Source organism: Pseudopipra pipra, chromosome 27 (assembly GCF_036250125.1).
Source record: "Pseudopipra pipra isolate bDixPip1 chromosome 27, bDixPip1.hap1, whole genome shotgun sequence".
Taxonomy (NCBI): domain Eukaryota; kingdom Metazoa; phylum Chordata; class Aves; order Passeriformes; family Pipridae; genus Pseudopipra; species Pseudopipra pipra.
This window is the reverse complement of record NC_087575.1, coordinates 4,181,216-4,203,882: the sequence shown is the minus strand read 5'-3', so window position 1 is coordinate 4,203,882 and position 22,667 is coordinate 4,181,216. Positions and strand designations below refer to the sequence as shown.

Below are 22,667 nucleotides of genomic sequence, written 5' to 3'. Positions count from 1 at the left end.
CCCGCATTTTTTTCTTTTCCCTCCAGCTTTTCCCAGACAGGACTCCCGGTATCCCGAGCCTGCTGGAGTTTCACGGCCCATTAGGAGGCGGGAATGACGTTCCCATCGGCGGGGCTGTGAATTATGAGCAGCCTCGGGCCGGGCTGCAGCCTCCAGCAAGGATGGGATCGCTCAGGATGCAGCTCTCCTGGACTTCCTGGGATGCTGGGACCCCAATCCCTATCCCAGGGGACCATCCCTGCAGAGCTGAGGTGGGTGTTTGCCGCTCTCATTTTGGGGCAGCCCCTGAACCTCCTCGGCCCCTGGCACCGCTCAGCCCCCTCCTTAATTAATTCTGCAGACTCCACAGATGGATTTGATGAAAAACATCCCACAAAAAGCCAACGAACAAGTCACCAAGCAACACTGCGGCCTCTTTTAATGATATTTTCTTTGTGGTTTTGGGTTTGGAATATCTTCCTCTGAAGCGAAGGAAGCAGCTGCCTCTTGGACTGGGACGATTCGACTTTATCCCTTCATTTTCCCTCATTCCTAAACGCTCAGTTCCGGCACTTGGGACTCGATGGGAGTTTGGAATTGGCCGTGGCAGAGGTTCTGACCTCTTCACTTGTCTCCTCCCTGCCACCCTCTGCGGCTGCTGCATCCACATCCCCAATTCCTTTGGGATTTACGAGGGGACGGTGCCCAGCTCATCCCACATGTGGCTGTTTCCAGGGACCTGCTGCTGTCCCCAAGAGGGATTTGTCTCATCCCAAGCTGGGGCACATCATTCACATCCACCAGCACTTCCACCAGGTGCAACTTTGCAGTTGGATCCCCCGGGAAAGGTGTTTTATCCATCAGGATATATGGGAGCCAGCCCCAGGCACGCTCCTTCCCTGGACCGTTCCAGCTCCTTCCAGTATGGTTGTATTTTATCTGTGGAGCTCTGTGAGGATTTTGTTCCGTCATCCTGGAATTTTTATGACTCCTTTGTGTGTATATAATGCGATTGCCCTGCAACAGAGGGAAATTAATCATCGTTCCTTCCTTGGTTTGCAGGAATTTTTAATGTCTCGTGTTTTCGTTCATCTGTCATGTCCAAATGTGGGGTCCACGGGCTATTTGACATTTCAAATGACTTAATTGCTTGGATTTCCCCCCCCTGGTGTTTATGGACACTTGTTCCTCGTGGATTTGGTGTGTGACATTCCGTACCCTGGATTTGCCGGCTGGTCCCAATTTTTTGCTCCACCCTGGTGGTTCACAACATCCCCCTTTGATATCGGTCGTGCCTCTGATCTCCCTCATCTCCCACGTGTTGGGAATGCCACCAGCCTGCAGCACAGCCCCAAAATCATGGGAATCCAGGGCTGTTTATGGCTCTTTTAGGATGCTGCATAAGGAACATGTCCGAGATGTCACTGCACAGGGTCTGGTACCCAGACTGCGAGCAGGAAACACTGGGAGAGCAAAGGGGAATCTCCAGGATCTGCTCAGGGTCAGCCTGGAGACAGTTTAAATCCAGAGGGATCAAGGGGGGCTTGACTGGTCGAGAAGAGGCAGCCAAGCCAAATATGAGCGACTCCCAAACCTCCTCCAGGAGCCAGAGGCTCCCAGTTACACTCTGGATTTCACTGTTCTGTGATTTTAGGCAGAAGGTGCTGGTACCAACTCTGTTAGAGACAGCAGGCTGAGGGGTGGGGATCAGGGGGTCTCCTGAGTTGGAAGGGACCCCAAGGATCGTCAGAGTCCGAGGACAACCCCAACAATCCCACCGTGACAACCAGCCAGGCTGAGATCTGGGCTCTTAGCAAACGCCACGGGACGAGTGGGAGCTACACCATGTCTCACACATCATTAGGGAAACGTTAATTAGAGCGAGAGATGCAAATTGTCCCAGGCTGTGCTCCCGGAGCGCTCGGCACAGCCTTTGCTGCGGCTCCGGAATGGCTCCGACGCTTCCATGGGCACGTTTGCTCCCGCTCCATCGAGGCTGGTTCCCATTAAATCGTTTGTTTAGCAGCTACTGGGTTTTTGGCAGGACAGCTGCTGCCTTCTGTGGGTGGTGGAGCGGGAGGGGGTCGTGGGATGAAGCCAAGATGTGTCCAGGTGAACCTGTCGGGGAGGAGAGACCCCGCACCCGGCGCTGCTGCCCGCCCTGCCCGTCCCACCAGCAGCACCCTGGGGGTCTTTGTGGCAGGGTCACCTCTGCAGCTCCTGCCAGGGCCGTGGGGACCTGGAGCAACCATGGGCCAGGCTCCCTGGAGCACTCCTGGGAAGGTCTCCCCACGGGCCAAGGTCATCCAGATCCCAGACCCCCCAGTGAACCCCTCCAGGGCCCGACATGTGCTAAAGAAAACAGTCCCAGCGTATTAATACTTGCAAAAACAAACACTGGGGAGATGGGAGAAGGAATGAGCCAGTCATTAAGGGAGCACTAAGTCTCTCCTCTCTAGACTCCAATCCCTCCCTTTCCTATGGCCATTGACTCCCTGGACACGCTGCACCAAGAGCAGCCTCTGGAAATGTGCCTGGGCAGGTCTGTCCCGGACTGGCTTCTTTCAAAGGGGCACCTACACCCCTCCCAAAGCCAGATTTGCCTCTTTCTGGGCTCTCTTCAGCATCTCCACCACTCACATTGCAGAGCAACCTTCCTGTTTTCCAAGAGGGCAAAGCTGTGCTTGGGTGGGAGGGTGTGGAGAGGAGCCACAGCCAAGGCAGACGTGGCATGGCCACGGGAGATGCTGCGGGATCAGCAGCTCCAGGAGCCTCCTGGGGCCTCCTCAGCATTTCTCATAGAATCCTGGAATGGTTTGAGTTGAAAGGCTGGATTGGGAGAGACCTTAAAGAGCATTTCTTCACCAAAAGGGTTGTCCAGCCCTGGCACAGGCTGCCCAGGGCAGGGGGATTTAAAGGATGTGTAGATGTGGCACTTGGGGTTAGTGGTGGCCTTGGCAGTGCTGGGGGAATAATTGGGAGTCAATGGTCTGTGAGGGCTTTTCCAAACTTAATGATTCTATGAATCAAATCAAACAATTTGGTTCTCACACAGAAAGTGCAGAAACACCCCCTCATCTTCAGACAACTCATTCCACGTGTTCATCAGCCTGGCCCAGCTTCCAGCCTTCTCCAGCCTGTCCCACGCCCAGTGGTGATCCCACCGTGCTCCGGGGGCATCCTCAGCCTGCAAAACCGGTGTGGGGAAAGCCCCGGTGGGAAACAAGAGGTGGCTGTGCCAGAGAACCGCCGACAGCCCCTGCCCAGCCCGGCTCGAGGGGGGGCTTCAACGATGCCCCCAGTCACCATGGAAGGGATGTGCCCATGGCCAGGGGAGTTGGGCACGGCTGCCACGGGAGATTTGGGCACCGGGGCCGGGCTGCTCGCTGCCCGAGGTCCAGGGGCAGCACCGGGGGGGTCTAAAGGTGGGAAACGGGCGGAACGGGGCGATGCCGGGGGGCAGCACCGAGGCTCCGGGGCAGCACCGGGACGTCTGGCTGCGCTCGGGCGGGGCGGGACCGGCACCGGGAGGGACCGGGGCGGCACCGGGAGGGACCGGGGCGGGGCCGGGCGGCCCCGTCGGCTCCGCTGCGAGAAGCAGCCGGTGCCTCCTCCGGGGGAGCCGCGGACTCGCTCGGCTGCGGGGCTCGGGCGGCAGCGGGACCGGCACCGGCACCGGGCGGGGCGGGGGAACCGGCCGGCTCCAAACCCGCCTCCCGGCGCGGGGAGGAGGCGGTGGCCGAGTCCCCCCCGCCGCGCTCCAGCCGAGCCGAGCCGAGCCGTGCCAGACCCGCGCCGCTCCTCCGCCGCTCGCCCATGGCGACCCCCGGCCCCACGCGTGCCCCGGGCCCGGCTCGGAGCCGCCGCTGAGCGCTGCCACCGGCCCGGCGTCCAGGTAAGCGGCCCCGGCTCGGGAGAGGCGGCCCCGGGGCACCTGCCCCGCGCCCGGGACGCTCCTGCCCCGCACCGCCGCTGCGGGACCGGGGGCGGCCCCGGGGGTGGCCCCGGGGGTCCCGGCGGAGCCCCTTTGCCCGCGCCGTGCCCGCTCTCAGCGCCGCTGGGTATTTTCCCCTCCCGCCCGCAGCCGGCGGGTCGGGGATGCCACGGGCAGAGCCGGGTCCTTCGGGGGGATGGAGGGAGCGGGGGGAGCCCGGCCCCGGTCCCCGCCACCCTGCCGGGGTCGGGGCGGCCTGAGCGGCGGCCGCAGGACTTTGCTTCGTACTTGGAGCCCGTCCCGCCACGCAGGAACACAAACACGGCGCGGGACGGCTCCGGGCGCGGAGCGCTCGCAGGAGGGGGGAGATGGGTCCTGTCTAAATATTAGTTTAAGGAACGGAAGGATCGCCAGCCGGCATCTCCAACGCCGTCACCTTCTCCCAGCTCCGGCCGCGCCGCAGCGGTGACCGTCTCCAGAGCTCGGCGGGGGCTGGGGGGTGAATATCCCCCCATCCTCGAGGGAGGGAATTTCCCCCTCTCGCTGCGGCTTTAACAAAACAACCCAGACCTCGGGTGTCTTTATTGCACATATATGGTAGCTTGTAGCCGGCCCTGATTTAAATCCCATCGTTGCTTCGGGAGCCGATCTGCAATTAGGCACTGGGTCAAGGGCACGGTTTATCCCAGCAGGGGAAGGGGTTGGCGGCTGTTGGAAGAGGCGTGTGAGTCCTGGATGTGTGCTGAGATCCCAGATCTAAAGCCAGGATCGTCAGTGGGTCCCAAATCCAGCTTCTCGTGGTCGTGCGTGCTTCTGGATTTAAGGGCAGAGGCAGCCGAGCTGGCGGCTGGCACAGGGCAGAGAAATCAAGCAGGGAAAAGGGGCGTCTCTGTGCCAAATTTTAGGAGGTGTGAGCGCCTGGGTTTGGGGTTTAACCTTTGGTTCAGACCCAAATCTCCCCACTGCGGCGCTGACTCCGGGTTGCAGAGCCGAGCTGGCTTTGCTGCACCCCGGGTTCGATCCGCGCCGTGGCAGTGCCCCGGTGTGAGTGTCCTCGGTGTCACCACCCCGGCGACAGGCTCCGGGCTCGTCCTGCGCCTCCATCCCCGGCAGCTCCGGGACTGCGCTGGGGACAAGAATCAGCCTTTCCTGGTGCTACATCCCAAGTTTTTCAGCAGCGCTGGATCTCGGAGAGCTCGCTCAGCCCCGGTCCAGCCCGTGTCCCGCCCGGAGGAAGGCGCGGAGGGGGTGTGGCGCATCCCGGCACCCCGGGAGTGCCGAGCTGTCCCTCCTCCTCTACCATCGCTCCAGTGGCTGCGGGTATTTGGCAGCAGGATGTGGCACCAGGGCCAGGCTCCTCTGGGATTCGCGAGGGGAGAGCCCAGCACCTTCCAGGCCTCGTGTTTGGGCTGGAAATAAAGGGAGCCGGTCGGGTTTGTTGTGGCACGGCCGGGGGGACACCCAGGCCCTGGCACTGGGGGTGGTGGTGCTGGGCACTGCGTGGACCTGGCTGTGGTGCCACTGGGTGCCCTCCCACGGCACAGCCATGAATCACATCACTCTTGGCCATCTCCCTCCTGGGGCTCTGCTGGGTGGCTCTTCCACAGTCGTGGGGTTGATTTCTACCTTTAGGGGACTGCAAGGATGGGTCTAAGATCGACAATATCCCCTTTTTGAGGTCCAGGTGCCCTGAAAGCCGCCCTGCAGGTCGTGTGGCCAGAGCAGGTGTCACCTTGGCTGTCCCCAGCCCGGCACAGGCTGCTGTGGTGGCACTCAGCACACGGAGAGCCCCGTGTTCTCCCCAAGAGAGCCTCATCCTGTGCCGTGCTGAGCCAGGCTGTGCCCTCCCAGAGGTGGGTTTGGGGGGCACAAGGAACCCACAGCTCCCTGTCGGTGTCCCCAGAGGGGCTGAGCCTCAGAGAGAGGGAGATGCCAAGGGGAGGGAGGGTCCTGGGACCCTGCGTGGGTGCCCATCACAGGTGTGGGCTTTACTGGTGTGGGGTTTTTTTTCTCCCTGGTCTAAGCCAAAACACATGTGCCCAACTCTGCTCCCAGGACCTTTGTCAAGCCCAGCTTGGGCAGCATCATGTGGTCCTGCCCCAGAAGCTCCCGGGGCTCAGGGTGACTGGGAAGGGAGTGAGGACCTGGGTACCACCCACCCCCTCTGCTCCCACCACACCTGGGGTGGTCCATGGGATGCTCCAGTCCCTCGCTCAAGGTGAGTCGTCTGCTCCAGCTCCACCGTTATTACCTGGTTGAGCTGGAGAAACCCCACCCGAGCCAGCTTTTTTTTCTGGGATTTGGCCAAGTTTGGAGTAGTCTTTCCCCATTAAACTTGAAGGAGAGGAGCAGAATCCCAGACTCGCCCCCTCCCGTGCCGGGGGCGGTGTGGGGATGCTCTCGTGCGAAGGAGCATCCCGGGATGCATCGGAACGAAGCCGCCCCCCCTCCGCGCTCGCCCTGGGAAAGGGAAATGCCAGAAGCAGCTTCATTCCCGTCTCTTCTTCCTCACGAAACCCGAGAGGGGCTCACTTTTGTAGCTCAGCATCCCAGAGCCTAAATTGAAACAATCTCTTCGCCGCCGCGTTGTTCCCCGAAGCGTTTCCTCCTCCCGCCGCCGTGTCAGCGCCGTGTCAGCCCCTCGCGGGCGATGCCACTCTCATCAACGCCGCCCTTCTGAAGGGCTTTTCGCTCTGCCGCAACCGCATTTCATCTGTTTTCCCTTTCCTTTGAACTTCGTCCAAGCCCGGTGTCGGTTTGGCTGCCGGGAGGGAGGCAGGGCAGCCCTGCCCGGCTCTCGCAGCGCTCCGAGGGGTCGGCATTCCCGCAGCAGGAGATATCCCGGGAGGGGGAAGTTCCTCCTTTAGCATCGCTCCCAGGCTGCAATAATCCGAAGCAGGAGTCGCGTTTTTCTCCCATTCAGCAGCTGTTTGGGGTTTTTTTTGCAGAGGAGGGACCTGGCTGTGTGGTGCTTGGGGCGGGGTGGTGAATCCCATCCTGGAGCTCTCCCGGGCGCCGGGAATGGAGATAATTCACGAGCAGAGTCCTGGTTATGGAGCTCCAGGCTTCAGGGAGCCCCCCTAGTTTCATCTTGGCTTGTTTTAGGCGTGAGGTGGTTGTAAACCCAGCCCTAATCCTTCCCAGGCAGAAAAACATGGCCCTGAAGGAGCCAAGTGAACACGAATTTTCAAAGCAAGGAAATAGGCTGGGATTTAGGGTTGGATAGAGAAAACACCCATCCTTGGGGGCCCTTGGGGGCTGGGCAGGGCTGCCTGCAGGCCGTGGCAGCTCCAGGGGCAGCTGGGCATCAGCTTTTGGTCAGGTCCTGGGGGTGGGAACTGACTTTGCTCCATCGTTGCCCTCTCTGGGCCTCGCTGGCGATGCAGAGCTGCCCAGCCCGGGGGGCTTCTGTGCAGCTTCTGGGGGCCCTTTTGCCTTTAATAATGTTGGTTTTGGCTGAAGGAGCTGCCTGGCAGCTCGGGGTGTATTTATTGCTGGCAGTTGTCACTCCCTGACCCTCCCCTATAAAACACCGGGTCCGTGGGACTTGGTGATGGCAGAGCCCTCAAACCTGGCACCCCGAGCAGCCTCGTGCTGAGCTCCCAGGGCAGAGCAGGGGCAAAATCCCAAATCCTTGTGGGGTCCACCCCGGTGGTTGTTGTCCCTGAGTAGAGCAGGGTCAGCAAGCCAAAATCCCAAATCCTTGTGGGGTCCATGCCAGTGGTTGTTGTCCCTGAGCAGAGCAAGCCAAAATCCCAAATCCTTGTGGGGTCCATCCCAGTGGTCCCCGAGCAGCTGTGCTGGGAAGAACAGGCAGGGGACGGTCCCAGCAAGGTACTGGAGTGGATTTTTGGTTTTCCCTGGATTTTTCCCTCTCGGCTGCCTTCCCCACAACAGGCAGCAACGCTGTGCCCTTGTGTAACACGGGGGGAGTGAGGACCAAATCCAGCCAAAACCTTGGATAGGAACCTTCATCCCTCCAGTGGGCACTGAGCCCCACCCAGGGACACCCATCCCGTCCTTCCAAGGTGTCCCAGAGGAAAGACTTCCCTGTGATCTAACAGGGAAGCCGCTGCCTCTTTTCATTAAGTGGTGTTGGCTTATTAAAAGCACATTTTTGAGGCTTAGCAGCTCCACGGAGCCGTCTGGCAGGGACGGTGCCAGCGGCGGGAGGACGCGCTGGGCGGCCCTGGCAGCGCCAAGCCGGGCTGGGCATCCCTTCAGCCGGAGGGACAACCTGCCCGTTTGGTACCCAGGGGCGGTTTGGGGTGGGAAAAGGAGAGGATGGAAGGATCCAGCCGGGATTTGGGTGGTGGGAGCCCTCAGAGTGTGGACAGCGCAGGGTGGGATCTTCCCACGGAGGGTGGGTGGGCAGGAGAGGGGGGGTCTGGCCCCACCTGTCTCCAGGAGCAGATGGTGGAATCAGGGAACGGTTTGGGTCGGAAAGGACCTTAAAGATCATCTCATTCTGCCCCCTGCCATGGGCAGGGACACCTTCCACTAGGCCAGGGACACCTTCCACTAGGCCAGGTTGCTCCAAGCCCCGTCCAGCCTGGCCTTGAGGTGGCTGCATTCCCACTGTGATGTTCTTTATGGCAGCACAGGGCAGGAGAAATGATCCCAACCTTTACCCACAGATCTGAACTGGACTCGTGGGAGGCAGCAGCTGGGAGGGGAGGGCAGCGTGGCCACAGCCCTCCCTGGGTGGGATCAGAGGGATCCCTGTGGAAAACCTCTCATCCCTGAGGCATCCCAGCAGGTTTTCCCTGCAGTGACAGGAAAGCTCAGGGGACACGATGCTGCTCCGCTGTGTCGGTGTGTGAAGGTCCATCCCATCACCACCAGCCCTCTTTTATCCCAAATTTTGAGCTTCCTCCCCCTAAAATCCCCGTTCCCTGTTGCTGTCCCGGGAGGAATTCCTCCCTTGCTGGCTGTGGAGAGGCTCTAAGTGGTTCAATATGTTGGCAGTTGCCGCTGGAGTCGGACAGTAAACGCTAATGGGATCTCAGTCTGTGCTCCGTCCCAAACCCGCTGGAAGGGGTTTAGTGCAAATTGGATTTGCAAACCTCGCTCGGGTCCCTCTGCCCTCGGCAAAGCTCCGTAATCCCCGGCGGGAGCCTGGACAAACCGGCTCCTTCCGTGCCACGAGGAATCCGGGATCCACGGGGAGGAGAGGAGGGAAAGCTGCGGGGGAATTCCCGGTGCTGGGCATCACCTGCGCTTCTTGCTCAGGGTGGTGCTGTGGGATGTGGATGGATGTTCGTCCCTCAGGGAGCACCCGGGGGCTGGAACTCCCCCATCCCACCCCTGGCACAGCTCCTGCCTGGCTCACCCCAGCCTGCCAGCAGGAATGTTGGATTAGGGTGGGATCTGCTTCTCTAGGGATGAAAATGGGAATTATCCCTGAAGGGGTCGTGCCAGCACACTTGGGACATGTGGAAAAGGAGAAGTGGAACCCTGGAATTAATATGTGGAGTCCTTCGAGCTCAATTGTGCTCCCAGGGTGTTCTTCCAAAGGGAAAACTGAGGAATGCTGTGGCACAGTGATCCCCCCTTCCCAGGGATTTGGAGGGGCTGGAGCGTGTTGTGACACCGCAAAGATGGAAAACCCTAAAAATCAGGGAAAGGGCAAGCGGCCAGAGCCGCAGTGTGGGGTTGATGCTGTTCTCCCAGCCCTCTTCCCCTCGTGCCTCTGCCTTGTCTTCCCCTCCTGGATCCCACTGAGGGCTTTTCCTTTCTTGGGAAAACGGGAGATTTTGCCCCCCAGATACCAGTGGTGTTGAAAGGGGGGCCCAGAGCAAAGCACATCTGGGGCCTGGGCTCAGTCCCGCTGCCAAAATTTGAGCTTTTAACCCTCTTTCCCGAGGCACTGGGATTGTTCAAACAAGCCCCAGTAATTAGTTTCCTCTGACAAAACCACCCCTTTTTGGCATCAGGAGGTTATTTAGCGCTGGGGGGGGTTCGGATACAAAAATAATTGACATTCAGAGTTCGGGTTTTGGCACGAGAGGGAAAATCAGGGCTGGAGAAACATCCCTGGGGGGCGGAGAAGGACGACACAGCAGCACCCAAGGGCCCCTGGCAGCAGGTGGGGGGTCTTTGGCTGGTGTTATCCCTGATTTCCTGCACGTCTCCATAAACCAGCCTGGCTTGGGTGGGATCCCGAGCCACGTATTTTTATTTTCCAGGCCCACCAGCAAATGGGATCTGGCTGCAGGGGGGGGTTTCTTGCAGGGTATTCCCACCTCGTTCCCTGTCCTGGTGTTAATTCCCACTCTCCGCTCCTGCCCTGAATCGTTTTTATATCAATTAATCTCTAATTACTCACCTTCTTCCCATAAAGGGCGGCTCCTGCTGCTGCTTAGACCTGATGGAATCGGCTTAGGGAGGTTTTTGGGTTGCTGCAGCCGAGGTGACCTTGGTGGAGCTGTCACACCTTGTCAGGGTCGGTGGGGACATGGAGTCACCCCTCCCACCCCCGGAGACCACAATCAGGGGACCAAAATTTGGGGACCACCAGCTGAGACCACGACCTCAGATCTCACACCACCCACCTCCACCCAGAGAGGATTTTTAAACACTTTTGCTGCTTTCAGGTGGAAGAAGAACGAATATCCTCCCACCAAAATGTGCTGTTTTCAAGGCTTTTCTCTCACTGCTGGGGGGTGAGGGGGGCTGGGGGTGCAGGGCTCTGCCAGGTGTCCCCAGGATGTCCCCAAGCCGGGCTGGGTGAGCCCTGCAGTGGGTTGTGCTGCATCAAACCGGGCTTTTCTTTAATGCTGATTTATATTTCAGCTGCGTTTCTGCCTCCGGCGTGTCCCGGAGAGAGGAGTGGGGAGGGGGGAAACCACGGGAAGCCGAGGATGGAGGGGAAGCAGCACCATTATTTGCCCTTGCAGGGATGGGCTAAGCCCAGCTGGGGCTGAACTGGTCCCAAACTGGTGCCAGGAGAGCAGAAATCACCGCGTTGGCTCCGCATCCAGCGGGATTCCCTCCCCCGCCCGGCGCCCGCTGCGTATCCCGGTAATTAATGACGTGAAAGCCCAGGTGAGACCTCCAGGAAAGGAATCAAAGGCTCTGCTGCCGCTTTCCAGGGCACGGATGAATCCCGCTGGGACAGGGGCCTCCCCACAGCCCGAGGCACGCGCCGGGTGGTGGGAATGGGAATCCCGCGGGAGAGGGTGAGAGGGGTCAGACCATCCCCGGGGCCGTCTGGAGGATTCCTCGGAGAAATCCAGCCCCCAGACAGGGCTGAGTGGAGCTCTGGGGGGTGTGGGGAGAGGCAAGTGGGTTGTGGCTGTGGGGTCTCCGGGCTGGGGGCGCTGGCCGTGGGTTTTCCATCCCGGTGAGTTCAGCTCGTGCCCGTGCAAACCAGCCCGGCTCGGGGGGCAGGAGGCTGTCCCTGCCACGCAGGGGTGGCTCAAAGTGCCCCTTGGCCCTGGCACAGATGCGGATTTTCCTGCCCTGTGCTCCTTTCCCTGCTGGGGTTGACCCCAGCCAGGGGTTGACGCTCCCTGTTCCCGGAGCGGAGCTGGAGTTGGGATCGTGGGGCTTTTTCCCTCCTCATTCATGCACTCGCTGTTGGAAGAGGAAAAGCCAACAGGGCAACTCAGAACAGGGTTTGGGGCTTTTTTTGCTCCCAACACTCCCTGTTCTGGGGCCACTTTGGGCATTTTGGGGCCACTTTGGGCATTTGGGGGCTGGTTTGACCCTGGGGCATGGACCTTCTTGCTGCACTCCGGTATTCCCAGTGCAGCATCCGGCCTGGCTGGGGGTGTTGGAGGGGTTTCATTCAAAAAAAATAATGTTAGGAGCTTGTGATTAGTTTTGGGGAAGGTCTGAGGCAATTTTAGGGAAAGAATGAGGAAGTTTTGGGGAAGGTCCGAAGGGATTCTTGAGGAAGGTCTGTGGAAGTTTTGGGGAAGGTCTGTGGAAGTTTTGAGGAAGCTCTGAGGAAGTTTTGAGGAAGCTCTGAGGAAGTTTTGAGGAAGATCTGTGGAAATCTTGAGGAAGGTCTGTGGAAGTTTTGGGAAAGGTCTGTGGAAGTTTTGGGAAAGGTCTGTGGAAGTTTTGGGAAAGGTCCAAGGCAATTTTGGGGAAGGTCTGAGACACTTTTGGGGAAGGTCTGTGGAAGTTTTGGGGATGGTCTGTGGAAGTTTTGGGGATGGCCTGTGGAAGTTTTGAGGATGGTCTGTGGAAGTTTTGAGGAAGGTCTGTGGAAGTTTTGGGGAAGGACTGAGGAAATTTTGGGGATGCTCTAAAGTTTTGGGAATGGCCTGTCCAGGTGGCCTCTCCACCACCCCCCATCCCCTCCACGACCATCCCACCACCCTCCGAGCAGGACCAGGCCCGGAGCTGGAAGCTGCTGCCGGAGGAGCCGCTTTCCAGCAGCCCCTGGAGCTGCCGCACCGTGAGCCTGGATGGAAATTGTTTAATTCCTGCGGGATGAGTCACGGGGAGCCGGGATTTCAAAGCCCGCTTGGCTCCCATGTAAGGCACTCAAATAAACAGAGTGTGGCAGGTGGAAGCTCTCTCTGATGTCCCGTCAAGGACTTGGTCTTTCCAAGTGTTTCGCGTTGCCAAAAATCCTTCGGCTCCATCCATTCTTGCCACGGCTGAGGCCGAGAGCTTGGAAAATAATGAATCAATGCCCGGAAACATGAATCGACGGAAAATTTATGACACACTTATAATGTAATGTCTTTTGGGTTCCCTGCTTTTGAAGCATCAGCACCAAAGGTTTTGGCGTCTTCTCCTTCCCCTCTGCAGCAAGGAGGGTTTAGGGAGAAAGAATAAAGCTCCCCTTCCCCTCCCTCGTCTCAGTTTAAGGAGTCAGTGGATGATGGAAAGAAATTGGAAGAGTCTGCTTGAAAAATTGGAAATGGGGGTGAGGAATGAGAGCAATGGGAAAGAGTGAGAGTGTGGAAAAGTGAGGGGTGTTGGAGAATCCCAAGTGCTGCGTTTTGGTGGGCAAAAAATATCCTTGGGGCTGGAGTCGCCGGGTTTTGATTTATCAGGGAAAGGCAGTGGAAACATGGACACTTGGGAGTTTGGACACTTGGAAGGAAGGAAACTCCACCTGGAAGGGAGACTCGATTGGTTTGGTTGTTCTTTGCTGAGCAGTGAGGGTGGTAAAGCCTTGGAAGAATTTCCTGAGGGAAAACCTGAGGGTGGATTTGTTGGATTGGCCCCCTCGGAAAGACCAGAGGCAGGAGGAGCTCGTGGAGGGTTTTGGGAATCAGGTATCCACCTGCTCCCCCCGCCCCCCCAGGTGGTAGGAGTTGGCTGTGCTGCTGCTTTGTTGTTTTTCCTTAAGATTTCCAAGTCTTTGGGACACAGGGCGGGTTTTCCTCTGCCTGGGAAGCAGCAAGGGATGAGAGCGGGGCAGGTGATGCCAGAGGAGGTTCAGGAGATTCCTGAGGGAGTGGTTTCAGTGGCTCCCACCAAACAGGGCAGGTTTTGGGGCTGTCCAGCCAGGAAGGGTCTCCTGTAGGATCGAGTTTCCCTCTTGGCAGCAGGCACAGCACGATCACATCCATGGATTATCGGGAGAAGGCAGGAAAACAGGGAGCTTGTGGGCTGTTCTCCGGGAGAAAAGCTGAGCTCAAACTCTGGCCTTTCATCAAGATCCCTGGGTCCCTCCCTGGGATCATGGGGCTGTGAGTGCCCAAACACGCCAGGATTCAGCCCAAAAGCACCCTGTGGATCACGGGTGGTGCAACTGAGCCCTTGGGGCACATTCCAGTGCCCAAAGGGACTCCAGGAGAGCTGGGGAGGGACTTGGGACAAGGGATGGAGGGACAGGACACAGGGAATGGCTTCAAACTGAAAGAGGGGAAATTTAGGTGGGATATTGGGATGGAATTCCTCCCTGGGAGGGTGGGGAGGCCCTGGCGTGGGTTGCCCAGAGAAACTGTGGCTGCCCCATCCCTGGGAGTGCCCAAAGCCAGGTGGGACAAGGCTGAGCTTTGCAGTCTGGGGCTTTTTAGAGCGAGAGAAACCCAACGGCAAAGCCTGGAATGACTCGGTTGTTGTTGTTTTGCACGTTGGAACCGGGATTTTAAAGCCTTTCAAAAGGTCACAGGCGAGTGGGTGGGGGCCACAATTCCTGGCTGCCGGAACAGGAGGCTTTTTTATGGGAAGTGCAGCGAGGCTGAAACCGCTCTCCTAAAATTTTATGGGCTTGCAACGAGCCAGAGGCCCTTTCCCAGGTGGCCGGATCGATGTCACGGCTCTGCTCCATCACAGCCCTTTGCTGCCCGGGGGGCAAAGGGGGCTGAGCCCCCCCAGGCCATGAAGGTTGAGCTCAGGGGGGTTTTGTGTGACCCCATTGCTGGTTGCTCACCGTGGAATTCACCTCCTAAAATGCCCCGAACTGGCTACTGGAAGCTGTTTGTCCCCCTGGAGAGCCAACTGCTGCCGTCTGACCCCGTGTGGGGTCCCTTCCCCAGCTCCCAAACCTTCTCCTTCCCCCGAGGCTGCTGCTCCTTCACAAATCCTTCGTTTCCCTGAGTTTTGCCACCTGCCCAAGAACCAAGTGCAGCTTTCTTGGTCCTTCACCCTTTAGCCCCAGTCCTGGGAACTGTTTGGTGAGTTCTCAGTGCCCATTCCCTGCTCCTGCTCTTGTTTGCCAAGGAGGAATCGGGATTTAAGGCGCCTGATTATCGTGGAATCATGGAATGGTTTGGGTTGGAAAGGACCCTGACTATCATCCAGTTCTACCCCCTGCCATGGACAGGGACACCTTCCACTATCCCAGGTTGCTCCAAGCTCATCCAACCTGGCCTTGGACACTTCCAGGGATGGGGAATCCACAGTTCTCTGGGCCACCTGTACCAGGGCCTCCTCACCCTCCCAGGGAGGAATTCCATCCCAATATCCCATCTAACCCTGCCCTTTTCCCGTTGGAAGCCTTTTCCCCCTTTTCCCATCACCATTCCCACTGTGTCCTATCATCATGATGAACACAGGTATGAACACATCCAACATCCTCCATCATCCTCCATCATCCTCCAGCATCCTCCATCATCCTCCAACATCCTCCAACATCCTCCAACATCCTCCAACATCCTCCATCATCCTCCATCATCCTCCGTCACCCTCCAACATCTTCCAACATCTTCCAACATCCTCCATCATCCTCCATCATCTTCCAACATCCTCCATCATCCTCCAACATTCTCCATCATTCTCCATTATCCTCCAACATCTTCCAACATCTTCCAACATCCTCCATCATCCTCCAACTCCTCCAACAGCTTCCAACATCTTCCAGCATCCTCCAACATCCTCCACTGTCCTCATCATCATCCCCCATCATCCTCCACCATTCTCCATCATCCTTCATCATCCTCCACCATCCTCATCATCCTCCCCCAACATCCTCCATCATCCTCCAACATCCTCCATCATCCTCCAACATCTTCCATCGTCCTCCAACGTCCTCCAACATCCTCCATTATCCTCCAACATCCTTCATCATCCCCTAACATCTTCCAGCATCCTCCAGCATCCTCCACCATTCTCCATCATCCTTCATCATCCTCCACCATCCTCATCATCCTCCCCCAACATCCTCATCATCCTCCCCCAACATCCTCCATCATCCTCCAACATCCTCCATCATCCTCCAACATCTTCCATCGTCCTCCAACGTCCTCCAACATCCTCCATTATCCTCCAACATCCTTCATCATCCCCTAACATCTTCCAGCATCCTCCATCATCCTCCAACACCCTCCATCACTCTCCTGCAGGATGGGGAGCCCAGCTCTTCCTTGTCTCCATGGGATGGGGATCAGCAGCAGGCAGGGCTGGTGCCATCCCCCTCTGGTGCTCCCAGTGCTCCCACCAGCCTCTCCCAGCTCCCATCCCACTCCGGTGCTTATCACCGTGGTGTCTCGGGCCCGTTGGGATTCCATCCTCTTTCCTCCTTATATGGCCAAACTATTCTTTTTCCTATCTTGGCGTTGTTTATAGCCCAGCTGAAAATATTTAGGCTCTGGCTGGATTCTACAATTGCCCCGTAACCCATGGGGTATCTGATTCCTGGTAGTTAACGTGGAATTATCTGCATCCCATAAAACTGAGGGATGTGGCCATGAGGAGGGTGTTTGTTTTCTGCAACAAAAATAAGAGCAAACGTGCCAAATCCCAAATTAAAACAAACATTTCCCCCCCTCCAGTAAATTATATTTGACCAATATTGTGAAATTGAGATTGCTGGGGTTTTTTTCCCTTTCTCCTTTTTTTTCTCCTTCTCTCTCTCTCTCTTTATTTTTTTTTTTTATTACCCCCCCCGGAAAATTTTATTTGCAAAGAAAAAAAATATTTGGAGTTTGAAACAAAAAAAAAAATAGGGGCCAGGAGGCAGCTGGGAGTCTGTGCTGCTTCCCAGAGCCTGGTTTTGATGGGATTTCATGGCTCAGAGCCCAGGGATGGGAGCACAGACCCCGTTCCCCCACTGCAGGGTCAGTGGGAAAATCCCACCAGATCCAACCTGCTCGGGATGGAGATCATGGAATGGTGGAAGGGGAGAGCCCAACTGGCCTTGAGGGATGTGCCAGAGGGATTTGGGGTGGGATTTGTGCTTTGGGAAGCTGCTGGACTGTGGCTCTGGGTGGTCAGCACGGCCGAGGGTCCCGGTCCCACTGCTGGGATGCTCCAACCCTCCTGGTCATTTTTCCTGAGGTTTCCATGTTTTCGGCTGGTTTTGGTGGAGCTGCCATGTCAGTGCTGCTGGTGAGGAGGGGTTTGGGCTCTGGTTACCCCTCTGGGTGAGGGGATGGCAGGAGGGGATTCCTGGTGCTTGTGGAAGGACTGGGACACCAACCACACCAGAGCGGGGTGAAGGAGGGTGAGATAGAGCCGGGGGCTCCTCCCAGGGGAACTTCCCTGTGGAAAAGGCCTCACAGGCTGGGGTGGCATCAGTTTGCCTGCCCCTTCCCACTGTGATACCGGCCCCTGGTGCGAGGAAACCTGGATGGAGGGAGGGGAGGTGGGAACCCAGCTGTGTGTGGTGGGGAGGGGCTGGGTGAGGCCACCACCTCGTCCCCATTGGTGCCACATTGTGCCCCTTGCCGCTGCCTTGTCCACATTGGTGCCACCTTGACCCTATTGCCATCACCTTGAACCTGTTTCCATCACTTTGACCCCAATTCCATCACCTTGACCCCAATTCCATCACCTTGACCCCATTTCCATCCCTTAACTCTGTTGCTGGCACCTTGACCCTATTGCTGGCACCCTGACCCTATTGCCATCACCTTGACCCCAATTCCATCACCTTGACCCCATTTCCACCCCCTTCTCCCCATTTCCATCCCCTTCTCCCCATCTCCATCCCCTTGTCCCCACTGGTGCCACCTTGTCCCCATTTCCATCCCCTCCTCCCCATTTCCATCCCCTTGTCCCCACTGGTGCCCCCTCATCCCCTCTGCCACCACCCCCCCAGACCTCCCTCGCCCACCACAGCCGGTGTTCCAACACATCCCTGGGCTCCTCCGTGCCTCCATTTCCCTCTCCCAACACCGGCCCAGCCTCGGGGAAGGAGCCGGAGCCGAGGGGACGCCGGTGATCCCACAGAACACTGGGAAGGGGGGCAGAGAATTGGGGCAGGGGGGCAGGGAACTGGGGGGGGACGAGGGCGGCATAACAAGGATTTTTTTGTTTGGCCTGTTTTGCAGAGCTCCAATGTCCTGACCCGCTCTAAGATGAGGGTATGGAAGTTCGCAGCCATCGCATCGATGCTCCTCAGCTCCATGTTGTCCATCTTAGTTTGTAGGGACATGTTCAGCGGAAGCCGGGAACGCGGCCCCTTGTCTTCCTCGCCGTCTTCCTCACGGGCATCTTCCTCCTCCTCCTCCTCCTCCTTCTCCTCTTCCTCCTCCTCGCTGCCGGCGGCTCCACGGAGATCCCCACGGGCCCTGCAACGCCACGGCTCTCTGCTCTCCCAGTGTAAGCTCCTGCAGCCCCATCCCGGGCTCATTGCCCCCCCTGATCCCACAGTTTTCCCTCAAAACCCCTGTTGGGTTATTTCCCACCACCCAAACATCCCCTTTGCGAGGATTTAGATCCTTAAAAAGGATTTAATTTTGGGGCAACAGGACACCAAACCTTGGTGTGAACAGCTCTGCGCGGAGGGGAACCCAAACAGCTCATCTTGCTGCAGAGAAGCTGCTTTTTTTTTTTTTTTTTTTTTTTTTTTTTGGCTCCAAATGGCTTTTTTTGGGAAATTCTTTTTTTTAATTATTATTATTATTTCCGTGCTATTTTTTACAAATGGAAAATGTCAAACAGGAGCTGAGGACGAGGGGACCGGCAGCGGCTCCCCCTCCTCTCCCTGAGGGGCCTGGAAACCTCCACGTGTTTGTTTGGATTCCAAAACCAGAGGAACAGCTTTTTTTTTGGGGGGGGTGGAAATTTGGAAATCGATGACAAGCTGTCAAGTCGTGTTTTCCTCTGCCTTCCCTGCGCCTCCCGCGGAGCTGAGCTGGAGTAAAGCCTGGATTTAGGGTTGGGACAAAGGGCTGTGGGTGTTGCCAGCAGTGACTGGGGACAGTTTGTGTGTTGGCTGCTGGTCTTGGGGTTTTGGGGGGCAGCTCTTCCCCCACCTGATCCCAGGTGACCTCCATCCTGCGGGACATCCACCCACCCCAAGGCACCTCCATCCACACGGGGGGGTCATCCTCCCCTCCCAGAAAATCCCCATCCTGGGGGACATCCATCCATCCATCCATCCCAAAGGACCTCCACCCTGGAGGATCCTGAGATCCTCATCCCTAGAGGATCCTCCCATCTCGGGTGACCTCCATCCTGGGGGACATCCACCCACCTCAAGGCACCTCCATCCATGGGGAGGGGATTACCCTCCCAGGAAACCTCCATCCTGGGGGACATCCATCCATCCATCCCAAAGGACCTCCACCCTGGAGGATCCCGAGATCCTCATCCCTAGAGGATCCTCCCATCTAAGGTGACCTCCATCCTGTGGGATATCCACCCACCTCAAGGCACCTCCATCCAGGGATGAATCCTCATCCCTAGAGGATCCTCCCATCTCGGGTGACCTCCATCCTGAGGGACATCCACCCACCTCAAGGCACCTCCATCCACGGGGAGGGGATTACCCTCCCCTTCCAGGAAACCTCCATCCTGGGGGACATCCATCCATCCATCCATCCATCCATCCATCCATCCATCCCAAAGGACCTCCACCCTGGAGGATCCTGAGATCCTCATCCCTAGAGGATCCTCCCATCTCAGGTCTCCTCCATCCTGCAGGACATCCACCCACCTCAAGGCCCCTCCATCCACAGGGGGGTCACCCTTCCGTCCCAGAAAACCCCCATCCAACACCCCCCATCCAACACCCACCCCTCCAGGGGTATCCCCCCACCTCTAACCCCTCTCCCTTCCCTTGCAGACAGCAGCCTGCTGGAGAGCTACACCGAGGGCGAGATCCGCCAGCTCGTCTCGGCGCTGGTGGAGCGCTACAGCCAGGCCATGAACTCGGGGGGCCACGAGCTGCCGCTCTTCCCGCGGGCCGGCAGCCGCCGCAAGCGCGCCCGCGCCCGCCACAAACCCTGCGAGCTGCGGGAGCTGGAGGTGAGCGTCAGCGAGCTGGGCCTGGGCTACGAGTCGGACGAGACGGTGCTTTTCCGCTACTGCAGCGGCACCTGCGAGGCCGCCGTGCGCAGCTACGACCTGTCGCTGAAGAGCATGAGGAGCCGCCGCAGGATCCGCCGGGAGAAGGTGAGGGCCAGGCCCTGCTGTCGCCCGCTGGCCTACGACGACGACGTGTCCTTCCTGGACGCCTACAACCGCTACTACACCGTCAACGAGCTCTCGGCCAAGGCGTGCGGCTGCGTGTGACGCGCCGGGGATGTCCCCACACGAGGGGAGAGGGAGGGAAGAGGCGACGCCCCAGCGCCCGAACCTCGCCGGGCCGGTGGTGGGAAGAGCGGGATGGAGTCCGGAGCGGCTGGAGGAGGAGGAGGGACTGAGCCGCTGGCACATCCCGAGGACTAGAGACACGGCGGAGGTTGTCGGAGCGGTGACGGCTGCCTGGGGCTGTTGTGCCCCCCTTGGAGGTGGCCCAGGAGTCCTTGTGAGCCCCTCCAGGGGTGGCTCAGGGGTCCCTGTCGCCCCCCTCCCAGAGGTGACAGCGGGTGTGTGGCGTGCACAGGACACGTCCTACGCTCGGGGTTCAATGTCACCCGTGTCACACCCGCCGGTCGTGTCACCTGCCCGGGGGTGGGGGTGTCACGAGGTGGGTGTCCCCTGCACGGGGTGGTCCCCACGTGCCAGGGGTTCCGTGTCGGGTGCGTGGCACACGCCGGTGCTGTGATGGTGAGCAGGGGTTGGTGTGGGGGTGTTGCTGCATGTGGAGTGGTGCCGGTGGTGTGTGGGGCTGGACGGGGTGTGCTGAACACACGGGGTGTTTTGGGGTGTCCAGCACACATGCTGTGTGTTTTAGGGGGTGCAGCACTCACAGTGAGTGTTTTGGGGTGTCCAGCACACACAGCGAGTGTTTTGGGGTGTGCTGAACACACAGAGTGTGTTATAGGGTGTGCTGTTAGAGTGTGTGTGTTTTGGGGTGTCCAGCACAGACAGCAAATGTTTTGAGGTGTCCAGCACACACAGTGAGTGTTTTGGGGTGTGCTGAACACACAGAGTGTGTTATAGGGTGTGCTGTTGTAGGGTGTGTATTTTGGGGGGTGCAACACACACAGTGTGTGTTTTAGGGGGTGCAGCATACACAGTGTTTTGGGGTGTCCAGCACACACACTGAGTGTTTTGGGGTGTGCAGCATACAGAGTATTTTGGGGTGTGCAGCACACACACAGCGAGTGTTTTGGGGTGTGCTGAACACACAGGGCGTGTTATAGGGTGTGCTGTTATAGGGTGTGTGTTTTGGGGGGTGCAGCACACACAGTGAGTGTTTTATGGGGTGCAGCATACACAGTGTTTTGGGGTGTCCAGCACACACAGTGAGTGTTTTGGGGGGTGCAACACACACAGTGAGTGTTTTGGGGTGTCCAGCACACACAGTGAGTGTTTTGGGGTGTCCAGCACACACACAGTGAGTGTTTTGGGGTGTCCAGCACACACAGCGAGTGTTTTGGGGTGTGCTGCACACACACAGTGAGTGTTTTGGGGTGTCCAGCACACACAGTGAGTGTTTTGGGGTGTCCAGCACACACACAGTGAGTGTTTTGGGGTGTCCAGCACACACAGCGAGTGTTTTGGGGTGTGCTGCACACACACAGTGAGTGTTTTGGGGTGTCCAGCACACACAGTGAGTGTTTTGGGGTGCATTCCAGGTGTGTCACACAGCTGCAGGTGCCCTGTGCCACCCCGGCTCAGGGGCTGAGCCCTGCACTTTGTGTCTGGGGTGGGTCCCCAGAGTTTTGTGACCTCCCTTCTGTGCCAGGGGCAATTCAGCCCCCAGATCCCCCTCTTTGGGGGCACAAAAGCACGGGCCGTGGTTTGTGAGAGGCTCTGGCTCCGCTCCCCGCTCGTGCCCCTTTTGCCATCGTCTCATTCCCGCAGCCCCGGGGCTTTGCTTCTTAAAACTCGGGATAATCTGAATAACTGGATTAACCTCCCGTGCCCCCGCCACGGGCAGCTGGGCCGGAGCCCAGGGAGGTGACACGACCTCGCCGGGGCCACCAGCAGAGCGGTGGCACTTCCCGGCGTGGGCAGGAGCGTTCCTGGTTTGGCCTCTCCCAAAAATCCACTCTCAGCTCTCCCGGGAGCATCCCCCCAGCACCCGGAATGGTGCAGGAGAAGGGATTGGGGCCTGGCTTTGGCTCCCCTCACATTTACAGCAGTGTCACTGCTGTTTACTCTGCGGGGAGATAAACGAGCCCGCAGACTTTCCCGTTCCCTGGGCAGGCTCGATTTGTTGCCTGGGATTGATGGGGTTTTTTTTCTCCCCTTGGCTCCCTTCCCAGAAAAAGCAAATCATAAACAGAAGGAGAATATTGGTGTCATGTCCTGGGCATTAACCAACGCCAGGGAAAACGCTCCGTGTGCAGCCCTCCCCTGTCACGGAGTCATCCCAGCTCCGGAGAAACAGGGGGGAAAATTCCACGTACCTTCATCCCCAGGTGGAGGAGGGCTTTGTGTCGGTGATCCTGGCAGCCCGGGGATGGTGCTGCAGGATTTGGGGCAGCAGGGGAAGCATCCCGAGGATGGGATGGGATGGGAGAGCTGTGTGTGACCGGCCTCATTCCCGACCTCCACGAAGGGGCAGGATTTAGGGGATCAGGTTGGCATCCCCTGGGGTGGGATGGGATGGGATGGGATGGGATGGGATGGGATGGGATGGGATGGGATGGGAAGAAGCATCTCCTGCGTGCGAGCGGCCGCATTCCCGACCTCCACAACGGGCCAGGCTGGTGGGTCTTTTTTTTTTTTCCCTTGCTTTTCATCCCAACGTGGCTCTTGGCTGAGCGGAGCCAGGATGCAGGGAAGGAACATAAACACCATCCTTCAGCAGGGCTGGCAGCCTGCACTCTGTAACACCGAGTTTTCCCTGCACTTTGGGAAAAGGAGGAGGCAGCTGAGGGGGTGTGGGAGGGGTGAACCCCCCCCAGGGGTGAACCTGCATCCCGGGAATGGGAATGTGGCTGGAAAATGGATAAACCCCACACTGCAGGGGCAGGGAGATCCCCAACTGAGGTGTGTTTGTTTGCACCCCTGGGTTTGGCTGGAAATGGAAAAAGTGGCACAAAATGATCAGCTGGGG

At 58.3% G+C, this 22,667-nt stretch overlaps 1 protein-coding gene across 3 annotated transcripts; it reads left to right on the top strand.

Annotated features, from left to right (window-relative positions):
- The first annotated feature begins 3,616 nt into the window (after window positions 1-3,616).
- NRTN (neurturin) lies at window positions 3,617-22,221 on the top strand. 3 transcript variants are annotated; one of them, XR_010425373.1, is made up of 4 exons: window positions 3,777-3,874; window positions 17,599-17,869; window positions 19,338-20,510; window positions 20,541-22,221. XR_010425373.1 is itself a non-coding variant. In XM_064637341.1 (3 exons), the coding sequence occupies exons 2-3, from the start codon at window positions 17,626-17,628 to the stop codon at window positions 19,784-19,786; spliced, it is 693 nt and encodes a 230-aa protein (XP_064493411.1). In that variant the 5' UTR covers window positions 3,617-3,874; window positions 17,599-17,625; the 3' UTR covers window positions 19,787-22,221. The 3 variants fall into 3 exon arrangements, 2 of the variants coding, with proteins under 2 accessions (XP_064493411.1, XP_064493410.1); XM_064637341.1 differs by having other exon boundaries at window positions 3,617-3,874; window positions 19,338-22,221; XM_064637340.1 differs by lacking the exon at window positions 3,777-3,874 and adding an exon at window positions 10,887-10,960 and having other exon boundaries at window positions 19,338-22,221.
- Window positions 22,222-22,667: the final 446 nt, after the last annotated feature.